The 25281-nt window shown below is 34.5% G+C and overlaps 1 protein-coding gene across 1 annotated transcript in view; it reads right to left on the bottom strand.

The window, feature by feature from the left end:
* The window catches only part of LOC149777235 (uncharacterized), a 58587-nt gene extending 40716 nt beyond the window's left edge, over positions 1-17871 (bottom strand). The window contains exons 1-7 of the mRNA XM_089941980.1: positions 17814-17871; positions 15631-15809; positions 13869-14374; positions 7124-7235; positions 4831-5005; positions 1361-1421; positions 411-546 (exon numbers count right to left, since the gene is read on the bottom strand). Coding sequence (XP_089798106.1) covers positions 411-546; positions 1361-1421; positions 4831-5005; positions 7124-7235; positions 13869-14374; positions 15631-15805 — 1165 coding nt within the window. The 5' untranslated portion in view covers positions 15806-15809; positions 17814-17871. The remainder of the gene's footprint in view (positions 1-410; positions 547-1360; positions 1422-4830; positions 5006-7123; positions 7236-13868; positions 14375-15630; positions 15810-17813) is intronic.
* Between the last annotated feature and the right edge of the window lie 7410 nt (positions 17872-25281).

The raw sequence follows: 25281 nt of genomic DNA, 5'->3' as shown, positions 1-25281 counted from the left end.
AACACTTGGAACTATGGCACTAGTGTGGAGAGGTTACAAGAAAATGTTCTTTAACCATTGTGTTTTTAGGGTACCCGTATATGCAATGGCCATTCGATAGAGGGAGGGGAGCTATAATAAATAAAAAGAACTTTTACTCCCTCATATTTTGTAGAAACACAGTAAAATCTATGCTTTAATCTGCTCTATTACAAAAACAATGTGTGGATAGTAATGGCTGGCAACAATTATTTCTGCTCTGAGGCCATCCCACATCAGTAAATATTTCCATATTATTGTGTAAAAAATCTTCCCCATCTTGAATAAAGAAAAACAAAACTATTCTCACTAGGAAAAATTCACACTTTTACACTTGCCCAGTTCATAAAAGTAAATGGTGGTGAAATATACAGATAATATTACTCTCTTACCATACTGTACAGCTCCCAATGTTACAACTGGCACAACAGCAAGTAAAACTCCGGTAAGGGCTGCGTTTAAAGAGAACATGAATACGAGGGAACCTATCATCTGTAGCATATATCTTGACAGCATTGACATATTCACCTGAGAATAGGATACAAATATATGAGACTGATAGCTTTATTGAGGTATAAGTCACTAAAAATTTATGTTTCACATCATATTTGCATGGCATCAAATTTTCACTAAGTCAGTGACATAATGAAGTCAGTCAATGCAGTATGTTCATAACATTTTCATGAAGTCAGTCAATTCAGTATGTCCATAACATTTTCATGAAGTCATTCAATGCAGTATGTTCATAACAAACATTTTCATGAAGTCAGTCAATGCAGTATGTTCACATCAAACAAATTATTATGATGAGAATAGATCAACTGAATCAATAATGGCAACCATTTAACTACTATGATGAGAATAGATCAACTTCAATCTATAATGGCAACTGTGAAACTGTAAAACTACTATATTAAGATTAGATAAACTGCAAACAATAATGGCAACAGTTAAACTACTATGTTTTGAGTAGATCAACTGCACTCAATACTTGCAATCATTAACTACTATGATGAGACTAGATCAACTGCAATCTATAATGGCAACTGTAAAACTACTGTATTAAGATCAGATAAACTACAAACAATAATAGCAATATTAAAACTACTATATTAAGAGTAGATAATATCCAGTCAATAATGGCAACAGTTTAACTACTATATTAAGATTAGATCAAATGCAATCAATAATGGCAACAGTTTAACTATTATATTAAGATTAGATCAAATGCAATCAATAATGGCAAATGAAACACATACAATTACTTAATAAATAGTTAGCATACTGTTACATAATTTTAACACTACTTTTATTAAAGCTTTCTAATAAGCATAAAACCGACCGTAACAGCATTTTGTAAGACTTGTGTGTCAGATGACAGTCTGTTGCACAACTCTCCTGTTCTGAAACAAACAATGCAAATAACAGCCTTATAAAAGTGTAAAACATTTTTGAGGAAAGTGAACAGTTATTTGGTGCTTACCATTCATAACTTAATATTTCCCCATTTCATTTGGAATATCATGTTATATAGTCACTGAAGCATAGGATGAAGGTTATAAGTTAATATACTCACCAGAACCCATCCAAATATGAAGATACAAGACACTTTGACATGAATTGTTCCAAATACAAAGATACAAGACACTGTGACCAGAATCCATCCAAATATGAAGACACAAAACACTGTGGCCAGTAGTGACATCCAAATATGAAGATACTAGACGCTGTGACCAGTAGTGACATCCAAATATGAAGATACAAGACACAGTGATCAGAATCCATCCAGATACAAAGATAAAAGACACTGTGCCCATTCAAATATGAAGATACAAGACACTTTGACCAGTAGTGACATCCAAATACGAAGATACAAGACATTGTGACTAGAATCCATCCAAAAATGAAAATACAAGATGCTGTGACCAGTAGTGACATCCAAATACAAAGATACAAGACACTGTGACCAGAATCCATCCAAATATGAAGATACAAGACACTGTGACCAGAATCCATCCAAATACGAAGATACAAGACACTGACATTAATCCATCCAAATACAATGTATGAAGATACAAGGCAATGAGACCAGAATCCATCCAAATACAAAAATCAAGGCACTGTGACCAGAATCAATCCAAATACAAAGATACAAATCACTGTGACCAGTAGTGACAAGAAACTGATCTTTAGAATAAAAAAGATACCCTCATATGGACTGATGCTTTACTCAGTGACAAAAATTTCCAGGAATGCAAGATAAGTCCATTTTTCGTTTTAATTACTGAGTGTTAAAACAATCTCTGATATTTTTCAACGATAACAATATTTTCAATATGCTGCTGTAGTTTACATATTGAACTCAGATTGGCACCAAGTAGACATTATTATGTCTTTTGGTGAAATTTCCATGTTCTTCAGAGGATTTTAAAAACATCCATTATGGCGACCATGTTGGATGTATGACTGGCGCCATTTTCGTTTAGGATCAATTAGGCATCAAAAGAAATCCATTGTGAAAACTCCACATTGATATAGCCATCAACCCTAGGAGGAGTAGAGATAATATTTTCAAGATGGCCAAATTGGTGATCATACTTAGGGTCAGTTTGCATTATTTTTTATTTAGGACCAATTAGACATCATAAAACCTCTTCTGATGAAAATCCCATGTTAAAATGACTTTCTACTTAAAGCGCTGTAGTGATAACAAGATTTTCATCTTGGACATCAAATCAGCACCATTTGAATTTAGAATAAACATGGCAATTATAATATGTCTTCTGGTGAAAACACCATGTTGATATGACTTTCTTGGAGTAAAAATGCACTGGTGGCTATATTGGATATCAGAGTAACAGATTCACATCATTTCCATTTAGGGCCAGCTATATATAGTAAGAAGTATTTTACTGAAAGCACAATGTCAATATGACTAGTCAACTAGGAGATGCAGCAATAATAAAAATTTCCATAAGGCCATTGTGTCAGTCATAATAGCTGCCAGATTGGTACCATTTTCATGTATGACCAACTAGATACCATACAAAACATGTTTCATTTAAAACTCCAAGCCGATATGACAATTCATTTAGGAGAAGCAGCAATAACAACACTTTCAAGCTGTCTACAGTAGATGTCTGAGTGGCATCATTTTCATTTAGCACAAATCAGACATCATAAGAAGTCATTCAGTCAAAGCCCCATATTCATATGACCATCTTCGGAGGAGTGGTGATAACAAGATTCTCAAGATGGCCATTGTGGCAGTCATCCTGGAAGTGCAAGCGGAACCAATTTCATTTAAGTCTAACAAGATATCATCAGAAGGCTTATAGTCAAACTGCCATGTTGATATGACCATCCATTCAGCAGGAGTAGTAATAATGAGATTTTCAAGACAGCCACTGTGGCAAAAACCACATATCAATATCAATAGGTCTGTTTCAAACTTTAGAGCAAGCACTCTGCAAACTTTGGGAAAAGTATGTGGTATGTCGTCTAGATCTTAAGTTATGCAAAAAGTGTTTCTCTTCTTTTAGTCAATGCCCATGTTCTTTGAACTTCTGACCCTAAAATCAATAGGCTTCTTTTTTACAGTGACCATGCATAAGTCAATCTCATGGTTTGTTTAAGGTGCATAGTAGATTATTAATTTGTTTGGGCAGAAACCATTTTTCTTCGTTGGTGGACAGTGACCTGATCTTAGCCCTTTTGTCAAAATATTGTTAGGGTTTTTCCTTACCCCAAGTGCAAGCCAATTACAAAACTTGGTAAATATAGGTGAGGTAGAACAAATGTCATTATGTGGTAATCAGTCAACTTTGTCTGTCACATTCATTCTGGCCTTTAAATTTTTGACCTCCCAGATAATATGTTCTTCCTTAACTGAACTACAAGCATTCCACAAAGGCTGGCAACTGTGGATGATAGAGAACTTGAGTTATTGCAAGGAAACCATTTTTATTTCTTTCAGTCACAATGACTTTATCAAAGACTGCTCCGTTGGCCTAGTGGTCAGAGCATCTGCCGTGGATGTGGAAGGTCATGGGTTTGAACCCCAGCCAAGTCACACCAAAGACTTATAAAAATGTACAAACAACTGCCTCACTTGGTGCTCAACATTAAGAGGTTATTGTTAGGACTGGTCAGCCTGGTGTCAGGATAATGTGACTGGGTGGGACATGATGCTACATGTCTGTGGCATGATGCCCCAGTGCTAGACATCACTATAAACTGCCACAATGCAGACATCATAGCGAAATGACTGAATTTTTTTTAAAACTAGGTTAAAAAATCCAAATCAAACACACACATCTTTATCAGCAACCTTTTGATCTCAAAATTTATTAACTTCTTTACCCTAAATATAAGTTATCGATGAAGGTGGGAAACTGTGGATGGTAGAGAACTAAAGTTATTTCTTAGAAACAAAACTGATAGATAGATCTATGGAACAACATAATATGCCTACCCAATGGCAGATGTATAAATATCTTATAAAGAAATGACAATTTAACAATGTTCACTGCATACACATGACATTTTATCCTTTAAAATTTGTCTTCTCCAGATAAATTCAGAATCATTATTATTAACTAGTGAAACTAAAACCTATGAACTATACATATTGAGGTGTCATTGTGATCATGGTTGAAAGCTGCCAGCTATCATTCTATATATTCTTGAAGCTAAATGAATATGATGTAAAACAGCTATTCCAAGCACAATACAGTTATGATTTTTATGACATAATTAAGTTCCTGACAACAAAATGTTCAGACAACTTTAGATAAAAAATTAATATTTTACCTGTTAGTATCAAAGAATGCCACTTCCTGCTTAATGATGGAACCAAAAAGCTGTTTACGAAGCCGAGCCACAACACGTTGACCAGCCAGGTTAAAAAGCCAGGATCGGATCATCGAGAAGAATGCTCCACCAAGGTATATAACAAACAGGATCAGAACAGTCCGATTTAGCTCATCTGTTTATAAAACAAAATGAAGCCAGCATAAATGATAAATGAAAACTTGTGAGCAAAGACAACTAACTTTCATGAGAGTAAAATTCCCAAGCTGTGTATATATATATATATATATATATATATATATATATATATATATATATATATATATATAACTGTAAATTAGTTCAACCTTTTCGTTGGAATGGTTATAAAGGGAGTCACATTCAAATACTATCACAGTTATACTTTACTGGACTGTAACAAGCTGTGCTCTTTTGTTGCAATTGTTCAAATGGTAGTCACATTCAAATAGTGTCACAGTTACACTGTAGTGGACTGTAACAAGCTGTGCTCTTTTGTTGTAATTGTTCAAATGGTAGTCACATTCAAATAGTGTCACAGTTACACTGTAGTGGACTGTAACAAGCTGTGCTCTTTTGTTGCAATTGTTCAAATGGTAGTCACATTCAAATACTGTCACAGTTACACTGTAGTGGACTGTAACAAGCTGTGCTCTTTTGTTGTAATTGTTCAAATGGTAGTCACATTCAAATAGTGTCACAGTTACACTGTAGTGGACTGTAACAAGCTGTGCTCTTTTGTTGTAATTGTTCAAATGGTAGTCACATTCAAATACTGTCACAGTTACACTGTAGTGGACTGTAACAAGCTGTGCTCTTTTGTTGTAATTGTTCAAATGGTAGTCACATTCAAATAGTGTCACAGTTACACTGTAGTGGACTGTAACAAGCTGTGCTCTTTTGTTGTAATTGTTCAAATGGTAGTCACATTCAAATACTGTCACAGTTACACTGTAGTGGACTGTAACAAGCTGTGCTCTTTTGTTGTAATTGTTCAAATGGTAGTCACATTCAAATAGTGTCACAGTTACACTGTAGTGGACTGTAACAAGCTGTGCTCTTTTGTTGTAATTGTTCAAATGGTAGTCACATTCAAATAGTGTCACAGTTACACTGTAGTGGACTGTAACAAGCTGTGCTCTTTTGTTGTAATTGTTCAAATGGTAGTCACATTCAAATACTGTCACAGTTACACTGTAGTGGACTGTAACAAGCTGTGCTCTTTTGTTGTAATTGTTCAAATGGTAGTCACATTCAAATAGTGTCACAGTTACACTGTAGTGGACTGTAACAAGCTGTGCTCTTTTGTTGTAATTGTTCAAATGGTAGTCACATTCAAATACTGTCACAGTTACACTGTAGTGGACTGTAACAAGCTGTGCTCTTTTGTTGTAATTGTTCAAATGGTAGTCACATTCAAATAGTGTCACAGTTACACTGTAGTGGACTGTAACAAGCTGTGCTCTTTTGTTGTAATTGTTCAAATGGTAGTCACATTCAAATAGTGTCACAGTTACACTGTAGTGGACTGTAACAAGCTGTGCTCTTTTGTTGCAATTGTTCAAATGGTAGTCACATTCAAATACTGTCACAGTTACACTGTAGTGGACTGTAACAAGCTGTGCTCTTTTGTTGTAATTGTTCAAATGGTAGTCACATTCAAATAGTGTCACAGTTACACTGTAGTGGACTGTAACAAGCTGTGCTCTTTTGTTGTAATTGTTCAAATGGTAGTCACATTCAAATAGTGTCACAGTTACACTGTAGTGGACTGTAACAAGCTGTGCTCTTTTGTTGCAATTGTTCAAATGGTAGTCACATTCAAATAGTGTCACAGTTACACTGTAGTGGACTGTAACAAGCTGTGCTCTTTTGTTGTAATTGTTCAAAAAGCATTCATATTTAAATACTGTCACAGTTACACTGTATTGGATTGCAACAAATTTTACTTTCTTCTTGCAGTGGTTAAAAGGTATTCACATTCAAATACAAAGTACCATGAATCAAGATTTCTTGTATGTCAAGTACTGAATATTAAAAAAATGGGAGGGGATGGATTACGCTATATAAGACTGACTAAAAAATACAAAGAGAAAACAACTGTGAAAAAATCAATATTGAATAACATCATTTTGGTGGTATTTTATTTTTTTTAATTTGGAGACATCCAATTAAGTTATTCATCAATTGTAAATTCAATCTAACATAATTTCCTTGCCAATTTCCTTGCAACAAAGAGGTACTTTTCTTGTTCTGCGTATTAAGAAGCACCTACCCATGCTCTTTTGTGCCACATCTACCACCATGCCAAAGAAAAGCGGAGCCACCATTTGGGAACCACTGGACACCAAGAGAGCAAGGGATGCCACAATCAACAACACAGCTTCCTGCAAATATTAATAAATTTATATCTGACTACATATTCAGTAATAGAATCTTTTTTCTTAAAATTCAAAACGGAAATGAGCATTATTATCCACAAAGCAAATAAACATGTATGATGAATGATGTGTTTAGGATCTGACTACCATCATTATACTTATATCCTATTACTACATTGATAAATTAAGTCTGCATGCATTTCTTATATAACTACAATGGGTTTAAATTTGGTTCATTTTGTGTTTGATGCATTGCTACACAAGTAGGTTATACAGTACCTAAGCCAGTGCTGTCCAACCCATGGCCCGCAGGCTGATTTTAAATGGCCCGCCAGAGCTTGAGCAGCTATATAGTCATTGCTTTTCAGTTTACTGCTGCAGACCTCGGCATCAAGAAAAACATTTTTCAGTGGCCCATGGTGCCAAAAAGGTTGGACAGCACTGACCTAAGCAACTGAGTATAGTGCCTTGCATAATGACACCACAGTTGTAGCCAACCCAAGCTGATCATATGGTAGGATTTGAATCAAGCCACAAATCTGACACACTGAACACTGAACCATCATGGCAAGGTTCTTATGACATGCAGGACTGGACATCAAGTCACTTCTATATATTTTAGCTCACATGAGGTCAGAAGGTTAACAACAATGATAGAACAATTAGAAAGTCATAATAAGACATATGTATACACATGTATACATACCTGTCAACTTTTAAAAAGCCAAGTATAAAAAAGGGAGATTGTAACCTATTATCAGGAGGTTATTCACAACTTATTTTAAGCCTAGTTTTCACTAAATATTAACTGATCTTCCAGATCCAATAAACTTAAAATTCTCAAAGGACATGCTGTTTCTCCCTGTGAAGCGCCCTATTTTCCTTCAGGATGTGCCCTCTTTGCATATTCTGGTCAGCTGTGGCCAAACTGCGCAATAGCTAAAAGTTAGTCCTAAGTAAACATGCAACAAAACCAGAGTGACCAATTAACAGTTAATCTTTATCATTGCAATTATCTTGTGAAAAGGACTGGCCTTCTGACACAATTCAAGGAAACCATGTTCAATAGTGTGTGTCATGTAAGCACAAGAAACTGGTTGCCCCATTTTGTTGTAAATAGTGGTGCCTAACTATGGAGTCAGAAGTTGCCATACATGTGGCAACTATTTTTCCCAATTTTGTATCCCATCTTATTTCCTTAGTCTCAACTCGAAAGGCATTTAACATTGTTTACTACATAACATATTTATTCTGCATTAGTTGTTTGATGGCAAATAAGCTAGTATGTTTCTCCATTCTTTCTTTTAATTTAATGATGGTAATTCATGTTTGAACATACAGTACAGTAAATGCCGGGTGTTCACTTGAGTAAGTTTCTTTGGTGGGAATGGAGATGCTACAGCATCACAGTGATCATTCATGAGACTGAAACTAATTGCTGACAATTTTATCGTTGTGGTTTATTTCTGGTTGTGGATTAGTTTCTAATTTCGGTATTGTTTTAGGGTTAAAAATAAATTAATAAACTGACATAAATAAGGTCTAAACTTAACATTCGATTCACAGAAGAAAAAATTCTCTGTAGTGTCACAATTATTTTGTCACAACAACATTCATGGATGAAAAAATAGAACATGGCTTCTGTGGACTGCATAAGATATTTCTACTGATGTAGGATTTTTTAGGAGCAATGAAAATCAACACACATAATGTAATAATTGCAAGTTCTCTGCAAAAATCAGGAGACATTAAAAAATCAGGAGGTAAGCGTTGAACGACCCCAAAAATCAAGAGCTTTTTTCTCACAGCAAGAGAGTTGACAGGTATGATGTATATTGTATTAAAATGTCAATTTTCTCTCATAGAGTTTCTGTGTGTGTGTGTGTGTGTGTGTCTGATTTGGCTTTTTTAATATAGCTTTAACAACTTTTCAGTCATATTGCTAAGGTGTCTTTTATAAAGATGTCTAGCAATGGGGAATCATGCCACAGGTATGTAGCATCAGGACCCACCCAGTCACATTATCTTGACACCAAGCCAAACAGTCCTAACACTAACCTCTTAATGCTGAGCACCAAGCAAAACAGCTGTTAGTACCATTTTTATGGGTCTTTGGTATGTTTCGGCCAGGGTTCAAATACGCGACCTCTGGCATTTGAGACAATACTCTAACCACTTATTCTACCTGTGAGGTTTCTTAATTTGTAAATATTACCACAAAGATATATATATATATATATATATATATATATATATATATATATATATACACACATACAAACACATTTACACACAAGGTCTATCATAGACTGCACTATTGCAGGATTCATGCTGGGTAATTTCTAAAATGATCTGCATCAAAAAATGAATTAAATTTATATATAAAAATCATGTTATTATGGATAGCATACATGTCATGTTCCCAACCTAACATCTGGAACACTGTATAACATAATATGAATTTGGATAAAAAAATGCTGGGAATTCTCTGAAATATTAAATACTGCTATTATTATCAATGTATTTATGACTGGAAAATCATTTTACAGTAAACAAAACACACCAAATGAAAACATTTCCTGAAGTACTGATTTGTTTCAGTTTTTAATCACAATGCCATACAACACTCACTGACAGCTGAACTGTCTCTTAACTAAATACATTTCACTATAACACCCAGGCAAGAAACATGCAGTCTACACCCTTAAAGACTGTAGTTGGTCTTAAGTTGTAACACTATGAGAAACAGGCAGTCTACACCCTTAAAGTCTGTATTGAGTCTTCAGATGTAACACTGTGAGAAACATGGAGTCTACAACCTTAAAGACAGAAGTGGGTCATAAATTTTAACACTATGAGAAACATGCAGTCTACACCCTTAAAGTCTGTATTGAGTCTTAAGTTGTAACACTATGAGAAACAGGCAGTCTACACCCTTAAAGTCTGTATTGAGTCTTCAGATGTAACACTGTGAGAAACATGGAGTCTACAACCTTAAAGACAGAAGTGGGTCATAAATTTTAACACTATGAGAAACATGCAGTCTACACCCTTAAAGTCTGTATTGAGTCTTAAGTTGTAACACTATGAGAAACAGGCAGTCTACACCCTTAAAGTCTGTATTGAGTCTTAAGATGTAACACTGTGAGAAACATGGAGTCTACAACCTTAAAGACAGAAGTGGGTCATAAATTTTAACACTATGAGAAATATGCAGTCTACACCTTAAAGTCTGTATTGAGTCTTAAGATGTAACACTGTGAGAAACATGGAGTCTACAACCTTAAAGACAGAAGTGGGTCATAAATTTTAACACTATGAGAAACATGCAGTCTACACCCTTAAAGTCTGTATTGAGTCTTAAGTTGTAACACTATGAGAAACAGGCAGTCTACACCCTTAAAGTCTGTACTGAGTCTTAAGATGTAACACTGTGAGAAACATGGAGTCTACAACCTTAAAGACAGAAGTGGGTCATAAATTTTAACACTATGAGAAATATGCAGTCTACACCCTTAAAGTCTGTATTGAGTCTTAAGATGAAACACTCTGAGAAACATGGAGTCTACAACCTTAAAGACAGAAGTGGGTCATAAATTTTAACACTATGAGAAACATGCAGTCTACACCCTTAAAGTCTGTATTGAGTCTTAAGATGTAACACTGTGAGAAACATGGAGTCTACAACCTTAAAGACAGAAGTGGGTCATAAATTTTAACACTATGAGAAACATGCAGTCTACACCCTTAAAGTTTGTATTGAGTCTTAAGATGTAATACTGTGAGAAACATGGAGTCTACAACCTTAAAGACAGAAGTGAGTCATAAATTTTAACACTATGAGAAACATGCAGTCTACACCTTCAAAGACTGAAGTGGGTCTTAAGATGTAACACTATGAGAAATATGCAGTCTACACCCTTAAAGACTGAAGTTTTTCTTAAATTGTGTGATGTGATGTGATTTGGATTTTTAACGAAGCTTTAAGAATGTTTCAGTCATATCGCTACGATGTCTGCAATGTGGCAGTTTACAGTGATGCCTAGCACTGGGGCATCATGCCGCAGACATGTAGCATGATGTCCTACCCAGTCACATTATTCTGACACCAGGCCAACCAGTCCTAACACTAAACTCTTAATACTGAGTGCCAAGCGAGGCAGCTGTTAGTACAGTACCATTTTTGTATGTCTTTGGTTTGACTCGGTCGGGGATCAAACCCACGACATCCTGCATCTGAGGCGGATGCTCTAACCACTAGGTCACCGGAGCGGTGTCTTAAATTGTAACACTATGAGAAACATGCAGTCTACACCCTTAAAATATGAAAGTGGGTCTCAAATTGTAACGCTATGAGAAACATGCAGTCTGTAAAGTTTATTTTTAAAATTTCAAGACTGTATTGGGCCTTAAGATACAACACTATGAGTCTACACCCTTGAAGACTGAAGTGGGTCTTAAATTGTAACAGTCCTCCTCATTTAATATATTTAAGATAAGCAAAAGTGGCTCTGATCTCTGCCTCAAACGTTATGCAATGTACATATAATTTTAATTTAACAATAAAACTGCAATAATAAAAAAATAATTAATGGGAAAAAATGTTTATGACAGGAGTTAAGGTAACAAACAAAAATCTGAAATTTCAAGGGGAATCTGGCATTATCACATGTATGGCATAGTATACAGGGTTTATTATAAACTGCATTTTTGCATGATTCATGCTGGGTGATTTCTAAAATGAACTGCATCAAAAAATGAATTAAATGTAACAAAAATATTGTTTATCGCATTTTCAAGCCCTATCATTATTTCTTGATTAAATCATTCACAATTTTTTTTCCATTTCTTCAAGTTCATAAAGGAATTTTTCCCCTAATATAGACCCAGTAATATAGCAAAGTTAGTACATCTCTCCCTCGATAACTTGCGCACATTAGAGTCCCAAAACATAGACCGCACAATAAGCGAGGGTGTGAGTTACCGAGGGACCTCCCAAAAATCTGCTAGACAAATGACATTCAGAGAACTGCAGGGTTGGGTTTGGGGGGTGGGGAATGGCTGTTTACTGACTGAATCCTTGTTTTATAATCCCGTCGAGTGAAGTTGTTCATTATTCTGTAAAAATCACATTTTTTATTTTCAAAATGTCCAACATCTGAAAGATTGATAACATGTTTCCAACTGGTTTCAACAAGCAACATGATATGTGAAAACATTTGTGTATTATGTCACATCTTTTTGATTTTTTTTTGTGTGGTTTAGTCTGGTTCCTGGAATGATGTATAATAGCTGTTGCAAAACAGAGTATGAAGCTGGGAACCAGACTAACTGTTGATACACCACCAAACAAGATTCCTTTTGACAAAAATAATAAAATAAACATTTTGTGAGACAATCATCTACATCGAAACTGAGGTTTTGAATTGTTCAATTAGTAAAATATTGATGCCATGATTTGATTGCAAGTAACAGTGAAATTTCTTATCATCCTTGAGAATATCTCTATGTGCAAGTCAGAAATTCTTTAAAACTCGTTTTCCCTACAATGGTCCATATCTGTGAAACAAATCTCTTTTTTTTTTTACGAAGTACTCATTTCGTTTGGTTGCCTTGCTATCTTTAATCACAATTGTAGTTGAGTAGGTTAATTTAAGGTTGTTTAATTAGATTACATACACAATAACATTTATAACAGTGTTCAATTGATCAAATGAAATAAGTCACCCAACTAATGACCGGAGCTGCTGGTTCTTAAGCATGTAGGATTTGAGTGCCTTTTAATTTTTTTGTTTATTCCACTTCCTTTATTTGTTCAAAAGATGTAATTAACTTGATAATAGAAAAGGAGGCCCTCTTTTTATTTAGTGCAACAATATTACAAATGTTTCCGCTAGTCCAATATCAAAACACGGTCAACACTTAATTACAGGCCCGGCCAAAGGAATGTGTGGGGCCCAAGGCAGCAAATGATGAGCGTGGGGCCCCAAACAAAATACAAAAAATGCATTGTGAAGAAGTGCAGGGCCCAAGGCGGTTGCCTCGTTCACCTTGCCCTAGGGCTGTGCCTGCTTAATTAGGTTCTCAGAGAAACACTCGTGGACAGAGCTGTTACGGCAGATTTACACATGTTACGTTTGATTACAACAGGACACATTGCATTTATGATTACACTTAAAAGGAACTAAAAGACTGAACTTGAACTCAAATTTCAATTGACACAAAAAATTATCTAATTGGTATTTATTTAGTGAAGTACTGCCTCCACTAGGAATAAGTGACATTTTCATTGATCAAAATTTCCTTGAGTATCATTAATTACAGTGTACTAAGAAAATGTAACAAATGTTAAGACTTCTTTTTAAAGTTGATATTTCATAATGTTCATTAAAATTTCCAGGTCCCATCTACCGTTTTTGACGATAAAAGGAGCGATATATCAGTTTCTCTGTTACCAATTTTGATCCCAGTTTTCTTCAAGTTCAACAAATAGGAATAAATTTTTGGGTATTTTCTAGTTTAAAAAATGGGATCTACACCTGACCCTGCATTAAAAGCAGGTTTGCACATTATCGAGGGAGTGGTGTACTAATTTTCTAAATTTGAATTTATCATACACTATACATCATATATACATACTGGTTTAGCAAGTTTGATCAATCGTAGGATATCCACTTTCTTCTTCAAAGGCTTTCCATCTTCACTGACCTCTTGACCTTTTTCATTATAGAGGTGCAGGATTCTTGTGACCTTTAACCTCTTCATGGCTTGGAAACTCCAGAGAAACATTCCACATTGTATCAAGCTAAAAGATGCTGCACTTATAACTAATGCATTGTATGTTGGGTGCATTACTTTATAATTTGTATCATTGAGAACCGAGTCAAGAATCAAACCTCCTTTTGTCGAAGAAAAAGCTAAAAATCCAAGGCTGAGAAATATCAGAACAAAATGGAGAGTTTTTGAGATAGTTTTGAGAGACCTGTTTCTTGATTTTTCTATTTGTTCTGTACATACAGTTTCTAGATATGAAGTCACTGGGGCAAAGGTCACAACCTTGATAGCTGCCATGATGGCAAGGTCAAATACTGAGTCCTTGAGATGGAAATATGCAACATGATCCACAAAATAGTCTGAGTTTCCACCTAAAATAAGAGAAAAATGGTGCTAATGCATCAATTAAAATAAATGGATGAAATACTTCATTCTAGTGACTGAGAATTAAAATTTATTCACCATATCTATATTTTGATAACTACTGGTACAGCAAAACCTACTTAAGTGGACATCTCCATCGAAAGGTAACTCATTCACAAAGGCCAACATTTACAAATCTTTTTTTTAGGGTTTTTCTTTCATCGCAGTCCTGGAATACTGAAGCAGGATATAGCTTGTGGATTCTCATGTTCTAACCCCATCAGGCCACTGGGATGCTGCAGTGTTTTTAATGACTTGTATTTTGTGACAGATTTCTTTGGAGTTACATCTTAAAAATTCTAAGACTTTTGAATGTTTATTTATATGTTATGAAACAATGATAACTGTCCCTCTGCCACAGCGATTGAAAGTCTTGAGCCTGTACACACTGTAATCACATAAGCTCTCTCCCTTCAAAACTTTTCAACCATCAATGATTTATTCAAGGTAGATAAATCTTGCAAAAGAAAAATAAATAATACATAGATGTCAAAAATTCACTCTTAATTATTTGCACTGATAGGCAAGTGGCTTTTGACTCATTATCCATCGGTACTCTGTTTCAGATCATCCAAACACCATATCAAGTATTTTTATTTTCATAGTTTATTCTACTGATAATAACTGTAGATAAATAAACCAATCTCTCTCCTAATGTTTATTTACCCTAACAACAAGAGTGCTGGTGCAATAGAAATTGATTTATGAACCAAGATTTGGTCAATTTGTGATCTGAGACTCAAAAATCTGATTCAAATAAATATTCCTCCAAAAAATGGAGACCCACTGGACAGTACACCAATAAGCAGTCATACTTTGATGACCTTTTAATTCACCATATTATTGCTTTCACAGTTATGAAAGTGAAAATCAATTTGGAATAATTGCTGCTAATAATAACCCTCCATAACACAAAATGCAATGCTTTTGGCAGAACAGGGACCTTTATCAGTGCTTTTAATTTACTACAATATGTGGACTGTAAATTCAAAAGTTTGGCAAAACATGGACATGTGCGCATTGGATCTACTGTAATTAAAATGTACATTTATCATTATCAAAACCTGCTATGACAACCAATGTTTTTTAAAAATCTATATGCACTTCTTTGTACACTAAAGATTCATAACTCAGGCAAAATGGCCAAACAGCTTGTACAAATTCAGTTATTTATGTCATACCATTTTGGCATCAAAATAAATACCTGTCAGCCATAACACCATAGAGACAATGCCATCAATGAAGACAATTGCCAAGACAATATTTTTGTATCTAAAGAAGGGTAAACTGTATGACTGCTTGAATTTGCATGGAGGTGGCCCTCCCTCCTCTTCAGGGTCAACATCCTCCAGAAGAACTGCACCATTCATCTTTGCCATTTGTCTGAAGTTAGAAGATAAATCATACAACAATTTAATTCCTAATATCTGCATTAATAAGACTTAGTTTTCACTAAACAAGATCATACATTTAACCTATCTTGGTAGACACCATCATAGAATGGACATAATGTACATAAGAACTCTTTTCCTAATTTCACCTACAATTTACATATATATATAACCTGCCCACAAAGGACAAGTTATAGTGTTCCTAGAATATCCCAAGTAAAACTAACGCAGCTGGCCTAGGACAAAAATACAGAAATAAGGATACTCCTCATCTAATCCGTCAATTATTATTGATCCCTTTTTGTTATGCAACCTTTCCAAGGATTGGAGATGAAGAATATGTCCAAAGTCCTAAAAGATAAATGACAAAAATGTTAAAGAGCCATAAAATGTAAATATAATATAATATAATATAATATAATATAATATAATATAATAGTAAAAGACATACATTTTAAACAAATTGCATTCCCTCAAAAAGTTCAAAATTTCTCTGGTAGTACAAATCAACAACTTGTGTCTCACAGGGCGTGGGTCAATGCTGGACAAGAATGTGTTCCACTCTCTGTGGACACTAGCAATGTATGCACTCTGGTTGATGTTGACCCTTTAAGAGGTATTCATAAGTGTGGTATGTGTGTCCTCTGTCTGATGGGTACAGTACCTGCCAAAAGGGCATGTGCGACAGGTTTATTCCCACACAGCAGGATGCTAAATGTTCCTGGGGGAAGGAATTAGTGCCATATCCCCCAGACGTTTATGTGCTCAAGGAGCACTGTTATATTAGCCATCAGGTCGTAGGACTATATGTCTCTAATGACCTGAATGAAGGGCTTTCATGAGTGGGAATGGGCCCAACACACACTCATGTTTGTTAAATCAAGACAAGCCAGAACATTCATGATTCACTGAATTGAACATTCATATTTATTCTCTGTGAATTCATAGAAAACGCTAAAGCAAATATTAACACTTAACTACCAAATTCAAAGCATATTTGTTTCTGCAACTAAAAATAAAGAATTATGCATAAAATTAACAAAACCAAAACCAGATGCACCTGGTTCTGTATGGCAACTCAGATACATAAAAGCATCGTAGGAAGACAAACATATATATTTAATATTTAATGGATTTCAGGAAGTATTACACCTTGTTTGTACTAACAGGGAGACATGTATTTAGTGGATTTTAGGCAGTATTACACCTTGGCTGTACTATCAGCAAGATGAGTTACAGATATTATTGCACCTTAGTTGAACTCTCAGGAGGACATTGCATATCCCACTATAATTACAAACATATAGTGAATTTAAGGGGAAACTTGCAGTTTAGGGTGAGAAAATGGCCTCTGGGCTTGCTCAAGGTGTAATTTTATCAGTTTAGCAACCTTGTCCCTTTGAAAACCAAGCAAAACATTATTTTGGTGTAGGCACTTGAAATCCCTGTGTTTGAACCCATCAGACAATACAATAGGATTCCAAAAATATAATATGGTGTACTGTTATATGTCATTTTTACCACAGTGGCTTGTATTCTTGCTTACAATTTATATATAAATAATATATACTATATGTATAAAAGGGTTTATTATATATCGTACATATAACATTTACAGATAAACTGTTAAGCAACTATACGATCTCGTGCTTTACCTTTACTCAATTTCATGGCCTATGCTTTTCAAAGACAAAATTAACTAAGAAAATTGAAATAGCTCATAATAAATTGGAAAAAAGTAACTTATACTAATATCTTGAGAGAAAGATACCAAAACAAACCTTGAAGTTTGTGGTTTGCACTGCGTGTGTATGACACAGCATAAGTGCAGTGTCACTGTCACTGTCAGTACAATGCAAAGTGCCCGTTATGATTATGTAATAAATAAGAATTTATCAAAATGTTGCTGAATGGAAATATTCTGCACTACTTACATTTCGAACAACTCAAATTAAAAGAAACGAATGTGACAACTGATCTTTAACATATCTCTCACCTTTGTTACTAGCGGCTGAATTGTCAATGAAAGGGGAGTCAATTAAAGCAATCGTCGGCTGCTATATCACGCTGGCACAATGTTCAACACATTAGAAGCAATTTATATTTGAAGTACAGTTCCAACATTTCAATTTAAATTATTTACTTTCTCGATTAATATATTTTGAAAATATTCTTTTATGGATTTTGATAATTTTGTTATTTTTACTTAAAATATTTCTATGAATAAATATTCAGAATGTATATTATTACGATATATAAGGATTTTTGAGGGAGTTAACTCTTGCAACTGCTCTTATGTGTCACAAAGTAGAACGAGGTGACCCTGCTCAAGAGTAGATTCATTTGGTTTCAGATTCAAATGTATTTTTACATATTATAATATATAAATTCATACTTTGATACAATTATAAAGTTACTAAGACCTCCGAAAATGCTATTAACACATGCAGTATACATTCATTTTAATTATATTCGACGTCATTATTCGTCTCTTGCCTCCCCACAGGGTTAGAAATCAGAACATTGTAAAACTAATTAAAAAATTACAAGTTGAAAATGAGAACATCGATAGCCTATATTTAGAAATAAGAAACGTTTTCATGAAATTATATTTTGAACTTTTTTGGTACAAATTATGCGTACCAAGCTTGTAATGGAGGAAAACAAAACGTCAGAGTTAATTGTTCCACTATTTAAGAAATACTTAACATTAAAAGACGGATTGCAATAGATCATTATGACCGCTCCGGTGGCCTAAATGGTTAGAGCGTCCGCCTCGGATACGGGAGGTCGCGGGTTTGAACCTCGGCCGAGTCATACCAAAGACTTATAAAAATGTTACTAACAGCTGCCTCGCTAGGCACTCAGCATTAAGAGGTTAGTGTTAGGACTGGTAAGCCAGGTGTTAGAATAATGTGACTGGGTGGGACATCATGCTACATGTCTGCGGCATGATGCCCCAGTGCTAGATATCACTACCAATTGCCATACTGCAGACAGCGTAGCGGTATGACTGAAAAATTGTTAAAGCTACGATAAAAATCTAAATCACACATAGATCAGTATGCATGCGAAAATGAAAAACCTAGACTAGTATTGTAAAGAGAAGTATCGTAATTTCATTGGAGGTCACTTTTCCATGTCGTGAACTTAACACAAAATCAACGTCTTTTCCATGACAGGCACTTCTTAACGCTTTGAATCATGATAATTGTGTTTGTTTGTTTGGGTGATGGGTTTTATTTTGACGGGTGTGTGTGTGTGTGTGTGTGTGTGTGTGTTTTACATAAGCATTTTAACAAAGCAGGTATGGTAAGGTATGAAATAGAACTTTATTATAAATACAACTGGAGTGAACGCCACTAGCGGATACAGAACTTTACTACACATACAACTGGATTGAACGCCACTAGCGGATACAGAACTTTACAACGAATACAACCGGAGTGAACGCCACTAGCGGATACAGAATAAATAATGATAGAACTGTAAGTAAGTTGATTTCTGACAGTTAACTTCCTCGGGTACACACAAACACATTGGTAAGTACAACTTGAACTTTTTGGTATAGTCAGGACCCAATACCTGCAGGTACGCGTAAACGTTTTTAGCAATAAAAAACGGCTTAACAAGATCTGAAAGTGGCAATTGTTCTAATGCATTAGTGAAACAGTGGAGATAGTATTCATGCTTATATTTAACTATTGCTTTGTTTATAGCGTAACAACTCCCTACCCACCGCTTGAAATATATAAATGCATTTAAACAAATAAATTATTAAGAACCGTATATTGGTCATATCAACAAAGAAGATAAAATGCACAGAGTACAAGCGAATACATATGATAAAGAAGAATATATAATCGATAGCGTTTGTTTATTGTTTGGTCGTTATCGTTAACTCGTTGCCAAAATGTTAAAAAGAGATAATGGAGCTGGAACTAAATTTCAATAAACACGAAGAATATTCCGCAAGGCTGATAAAGCATTTGTAACGCAGTATGGAAGTATCTATTCTCTTTGCAAATCTGCAAATCCTAAACAATAGTAAAAGATACTGACGTTAAAAAACAAACTGGCCATATGTAGTTCTGTAAAAGATTAAATCGCATTAATATTGTTCAATTTAGGAGGTAGATCCTGCTCTTTACACGTTTAAACAGTGGTTAGAAAAGCGACAACAAATAGTTAAAACAATACATGTGCAAAATACATAGAAAGTTTGTACGGAAGCAAATTAAAGAGAATCATCAGGATCAAGGGGTTAGTACTAAGTTAATTTTATTGTTTGTTTTTTATTTTTCAAGTTGTCTTAGTGTTTCCCCGCGTAGATTGAAAGCTTGTCATTATTGGTCAATATCGTCAATCATACTTGCTCCATTATTCAGTACAAATTAGAAAGGAAATAATTTTGTGTTTAATTTGTGCCCCCTTCCCCCCCCCCCCCCCGTACAAAATAAATTGATAAGCATACACTTGTTTGAAAATAAAATGAAACAAATTAAACTTGCATTGTTATCGTATATTCCTTCTTTTTTCATCATGCGAAAATTGTTTTTTTTATAGATATATATCCACCAACTTCGTATATGTAACGGATGCCGGCTTGCGTATGCATCCTTAGTGTAGTGTGTATCGCTTATGTCAAATAACAAAATCGCAAATGAGACGAAAGTATCACCCGATTGCTTGAAGGCACCTACTATTTATGCACGATAAGTTACTTATTGCAAACTGACCAAGATTATATTGTATCCAGGTTAACTATAAGTCGGTATCTCGCAAATAAAAAAAATCATTATTTTCAAATACATTCAATGTGAGTGCAAATGATAATCTTTTTGCTTGCATGGGTTACAAAAGTATTATTAAAGCAAGTTATTATTGTGTATACTATTTGCCCTGCAAACATCAATTATGATTACTTATGGCAAACAAATAGAAGCCCGGGTGATAACCACAACTGGCATGGAGCAATAAACTCATTGTTTAAACTTACCGACAGGATATCAAATACATAGGTTATTTTATGACAATGCAAACCAACCCCGGAAAATTGACTTTGGTATCTTTTTAGTGTGCCAAGTTTTTCTTCTGAAGTCGGCTGACAAAAAGAAGTCAAGTTTGGTTCCTTTGGATTCTTTAAGTGTGTCGATGTCTTTCATCTTTTGTTAAATAAAGTCTGCCGACACAGGGAAGCCAGCATTGATTTCTTTTACCTGTATTAACGGGAATTTTCAAAATAAATTGAAACAATGGAGCAGTTTTGAAAGCGACACAATCTAGTGCGTCGTGCACGCATACCGATATAAGGCTGAACAGTAAATTAGTTTTCATTAGTTTCATCTAAATATTACCTATCCATAGCTCATAGTGTTTTATTTTTCGACAACAAGAAGCATGTACTTCGTCTTGTATGGATATATGTACGTCATTTCCGGTTGCGTCCTCTATAGGTGGGAAATCGTAACTAAGTGGAAGTAACAGCGTTGTATACTTCTATTTCGAGTAATTAAATTATTATTTCTTCTTTACACTTGATAATTTTTTTGTTCTTTTTGTGCAAGTATAAATATTTTTAATCATGTAATGCAAATCTGATATAAACAGGAAAATGTTGGAGTATGGCCGGTGACCTTTAAGTACTCCCATCATTGTTCTTCATCCATCTCGACTACTAGCAGTATATTCTGAACGTCGTTTAAATTAAATACAAAATACTGCAGCATAAAGCGAACACGTGATCACGTGTGAATATCAACATGAGTAAAGAAGGTTCCTATCGTAGTTTCCGATGCGTTTGACTCGTTCCATTGTCTTGCATATCTCATTTACCAGTTGGTAAAATAGTCAAAATTTGCATTGCTCAGTCCTACTAACGGCTTTTTCGTTTCACAGTTCGAACCATGGTGTGAGATTTCAACAATTTGCTGCTTTACTAAATCTTATAAAATACACTGGAAAAGACAACAGCAGCCTCTTATCCGACCCCCACCCCCATCCCAGCCCTCACCCCACCTCCACACACAATGATCTTCTGAACTCCATAAACATGTTGCATTTTGGCGTAACATTCAGTAGTCTAGGCAACGGAACCAATTATATTGATAACATATTTCTGCCTCCTAAAAAATAATCACTGCTTTGAAAATATTTCAATATAAATTTAGCCGAAAGACACCAGAAAGGATAGTCTGTTTTAAATATATCCGGCACTTACTAAAATATGCTGAAGTTGTATGGGATGGTTGTTCGTTTGACGGCTCACTTAAAATATAAAAACTACAACTAAAAGCAGGAAGAATTGTAAATGGTCTTCGTGTTTCATGTAGTAAGATTTTACACTGGAAGACAGACTAAAGTTTCATAAATTATGTTACGCTCATAACATTGTATAAGGTGTCTCTCCTTCTTATCTTGCTGACCTTCTAATACCAGAGGCTAGTGAGACAAAATGGTATAAGTTTTCAAATAAGAGTACTTTAATAGAATTAATGCCAGACTCGTGTTATGTATGTTTGATCTAATTTATATTTGATTTAATTTAATTTTTTTGTCAGTTTTATTTTTCTGAATTCCATTACATGATATTGTAATTTAGTTTTATTTACTGGATTTGACATTTTCCAGAAATTGAGTTTGACTTGACTGTTTTTCGTAAACACTAATCATATAAACTTTGTATCTAATGCTGACCTAGTTCCTGACCTTGATTCAGAAATGAGTGAGAGTTGAAGTAAACAACTTTTTATATATTTTTTAAAATATTCTTTATTAGAGTAAGAATCATAAGTGAAACCGATGCCATACTTGGAGTACATGACAAATAACATGCATCAGTTATGTTTTTCCGGAGGATTGACCCGCATCCGGGGATTTGTTTTGCGTCGTAGCTAGATTTATTATTGATGTATTGAGAAATAATAGTTATTCTTGCCATAACACTTGAGAAGTCAAGGTGATTTATGTTGTGACCATTTTTTTAATTTTTTTTTGGGGGTGGCAATTATTGTGTTTCCTTCAAATTATTTGGATTCCAAGAGATTATTTTTCCCTGGAAATACTTGTGGTCTAAATTAATTCTTGGACAAGGACAGTTATCGAAATTTACAAAGAATTCAAACTCTGGAATATTATTTTCTGTGATTCAACAAAGAACTGTTAACACATCATTACGACGCTAACCACAGCATACGTCATCGCCTTCCATTTTGGATTTCATCGGTGTTCGAATTCAGTTTAATTAGGACTTGTTATTACTAGGACTTCTATTTTTTTTAATTCTTAGATTATTCTTGGATTATTTTGTTATTTGATTCGTAAAATCGTAAGTTCTTTTTCTCATTTTTACCTTGTTTTTATAGGGAAATAAATTATTTGTTAAATTTTACAAAGCTTGTTTTCTTCACTCTTTTCTTGTTACGTTTTAGGCTCATCTGCAACCTATTCCTGCATTTGACGAACCATTTAGCAGAATAATGGTAGACTGTGTTGGTCCGTTACCTAAGACCAAGTCAGGTAACCAATACTTGTTGACCATAATGTGTGCGTCGGTAAGGTTTCCAGAGGCAATTCCTTTGAGGAATATCAAATCTAAAACAATAGTAAATGCTTTAAGAAAGCTTTTCTTTTAAAACTCAATTTGGCCTTCCCTTCTGGAAAATAAGTGCTCATATTCAAGAAATAACTGTTTAAGAGCAAATGTTTCCTTATTTTGAGAGAGAGAGAGAGAGAGAGAGAGAGAGATTTTTATCGCAGCTTTAACACTTTCTCAGTCATATCGCTAAGATATCAGCAGTGTGGCAGTTTATAGTGATGTCTAGCATTGAGACATCATGCCGCATACATGTAGCATCATGTCCCATCCTGTCACTTTATCCTGACATCAGGCCGATCAGACCTAACACTAACTCCTTAATGCTGAGCGCCGACCGAGGCAGCTGCTAGTGAGAGGAGGAGGGAGAAATAATTTATGGAAAAAGGCATTAATATTGACATTACAGTTATAATATGAGATCTCTCACGTTTCTAGAACTTGTTTTTCTCTTTTAAAAACAGGATAAAGAAAGTGAGATAAATTTCCAATAATGCTTACCTTTTTACTCTGCAGAAGTAAAGAAAATTCCCATCTGTAGAATAAAATGGACAAATCATTGGTAAAAGGAATCTCAAGTCTGATTTTGAATGTAATATTTATCTTATATTTGTAAGCTATCGCAAGCAATACAGTTCATTTGCTGTTATTTTGCAGTGTCTAACAATTTTAATCATTAAATTATAGAACATATAAAGTATGCAATCGTATGTCTGAACTTGAATGAGAGAAAAATATTAAGGTAATTTTCAACATTTATCTGAGATTTAAGATGTAAGGAAGTGTTTTTATACAATTTGATATGTCCACAGTCCATTCTGGAAACAAGTTATCTGGTAAATATTGCTTAAAGGACAATATAAAAAGTTTTTTTTTTTTTAATAAGTACGTCCTGTGAGATACAAACCAGTATCTATATTCTAAATCTTTGACTTCTAAAATTCAATTAAGTCGACTAGCATTGTCTTTGAGACCCATTTAAATCTTCAAGCTCTGACTTCTGAGACCCAATTAAGTCTACCAGCTGGTTCATCTTTATATGTGAATATTTATTCTGGTAAATGTTATCAATTGCTGAATACATTTTGTAAAGTATTGAAAACAGGGAGGATACAGTTCACATTCACGCCTAGAAAATGCAGCAAATATATTCAGTGGTAATTTTAAACTAACTGGTATAAAATCTATGACGAATAATTTAATCTTAGAATATTCATATTCCCGCAAATCTGCTCCATGGTATTACGTAGGAGAGATCAATATGTCGAATTGTTTAAAATAAATTGTAATTATTGCTTTACTACTTGGGATGACAAACATTTGCTAGTCCAGGTAAGTTTGTAACCAGAAGCACCGTGTATTTATCTACTGATACAGTTTGAAATTCCAGCCTCCAGAGTACTACCGCTCGTTGTTTCATACCAAATCTCATTTCTAAACATTATAATTTTTGTTATATCAAGATTAATCCCACCCCCCTCCCCATTTTATCCACAACTTTATTTTGATGTTATAGATTTATCACAGTGTTTATACAATTAGCATCATCATCATTATACAATATGGCAAAATGTCATGCATAGCAGGCGAAACACATATTCCACTCCTGCATCTCTCTTTTAGTTTGGTAAAAAAAAAATGTTATAAATAGGTTCAAAGTCAGAGGACATAGAATACGATTTTGTCTTGCTCCCATATTATAATTAACAAACATGTTTGTAAATTTCAGATCAATTTGGGCACATATGTACAGAGACTAGTATTAACTATATCATTCGAAAAAAGTTCCTCCAATATCATTCATCACAAATTAATAAGTTCTAAGTGATTTGCTTAATCTGATCATGACGTACTGGAAACATCGATACAA

The sequence above is a fragment of the Sinohyriopsis cumingii genome, chromosome 18, assembly GCF_028554795.1.
Source record: "Sinohyriopsis cumingii isolate HCF-2022 chromosome 18, ASM2855479v2, whole genome shotgun sequence".
NCBI lineage: Eukaryota > Metazoa > Mollusca > Bivalvia > Unionida > Unionidae > Sinohyriopsis > Sinohyriopsis cumingii.
This window is presented reverse-complemented; position numbering and strand designations above follow the sequence as displayed.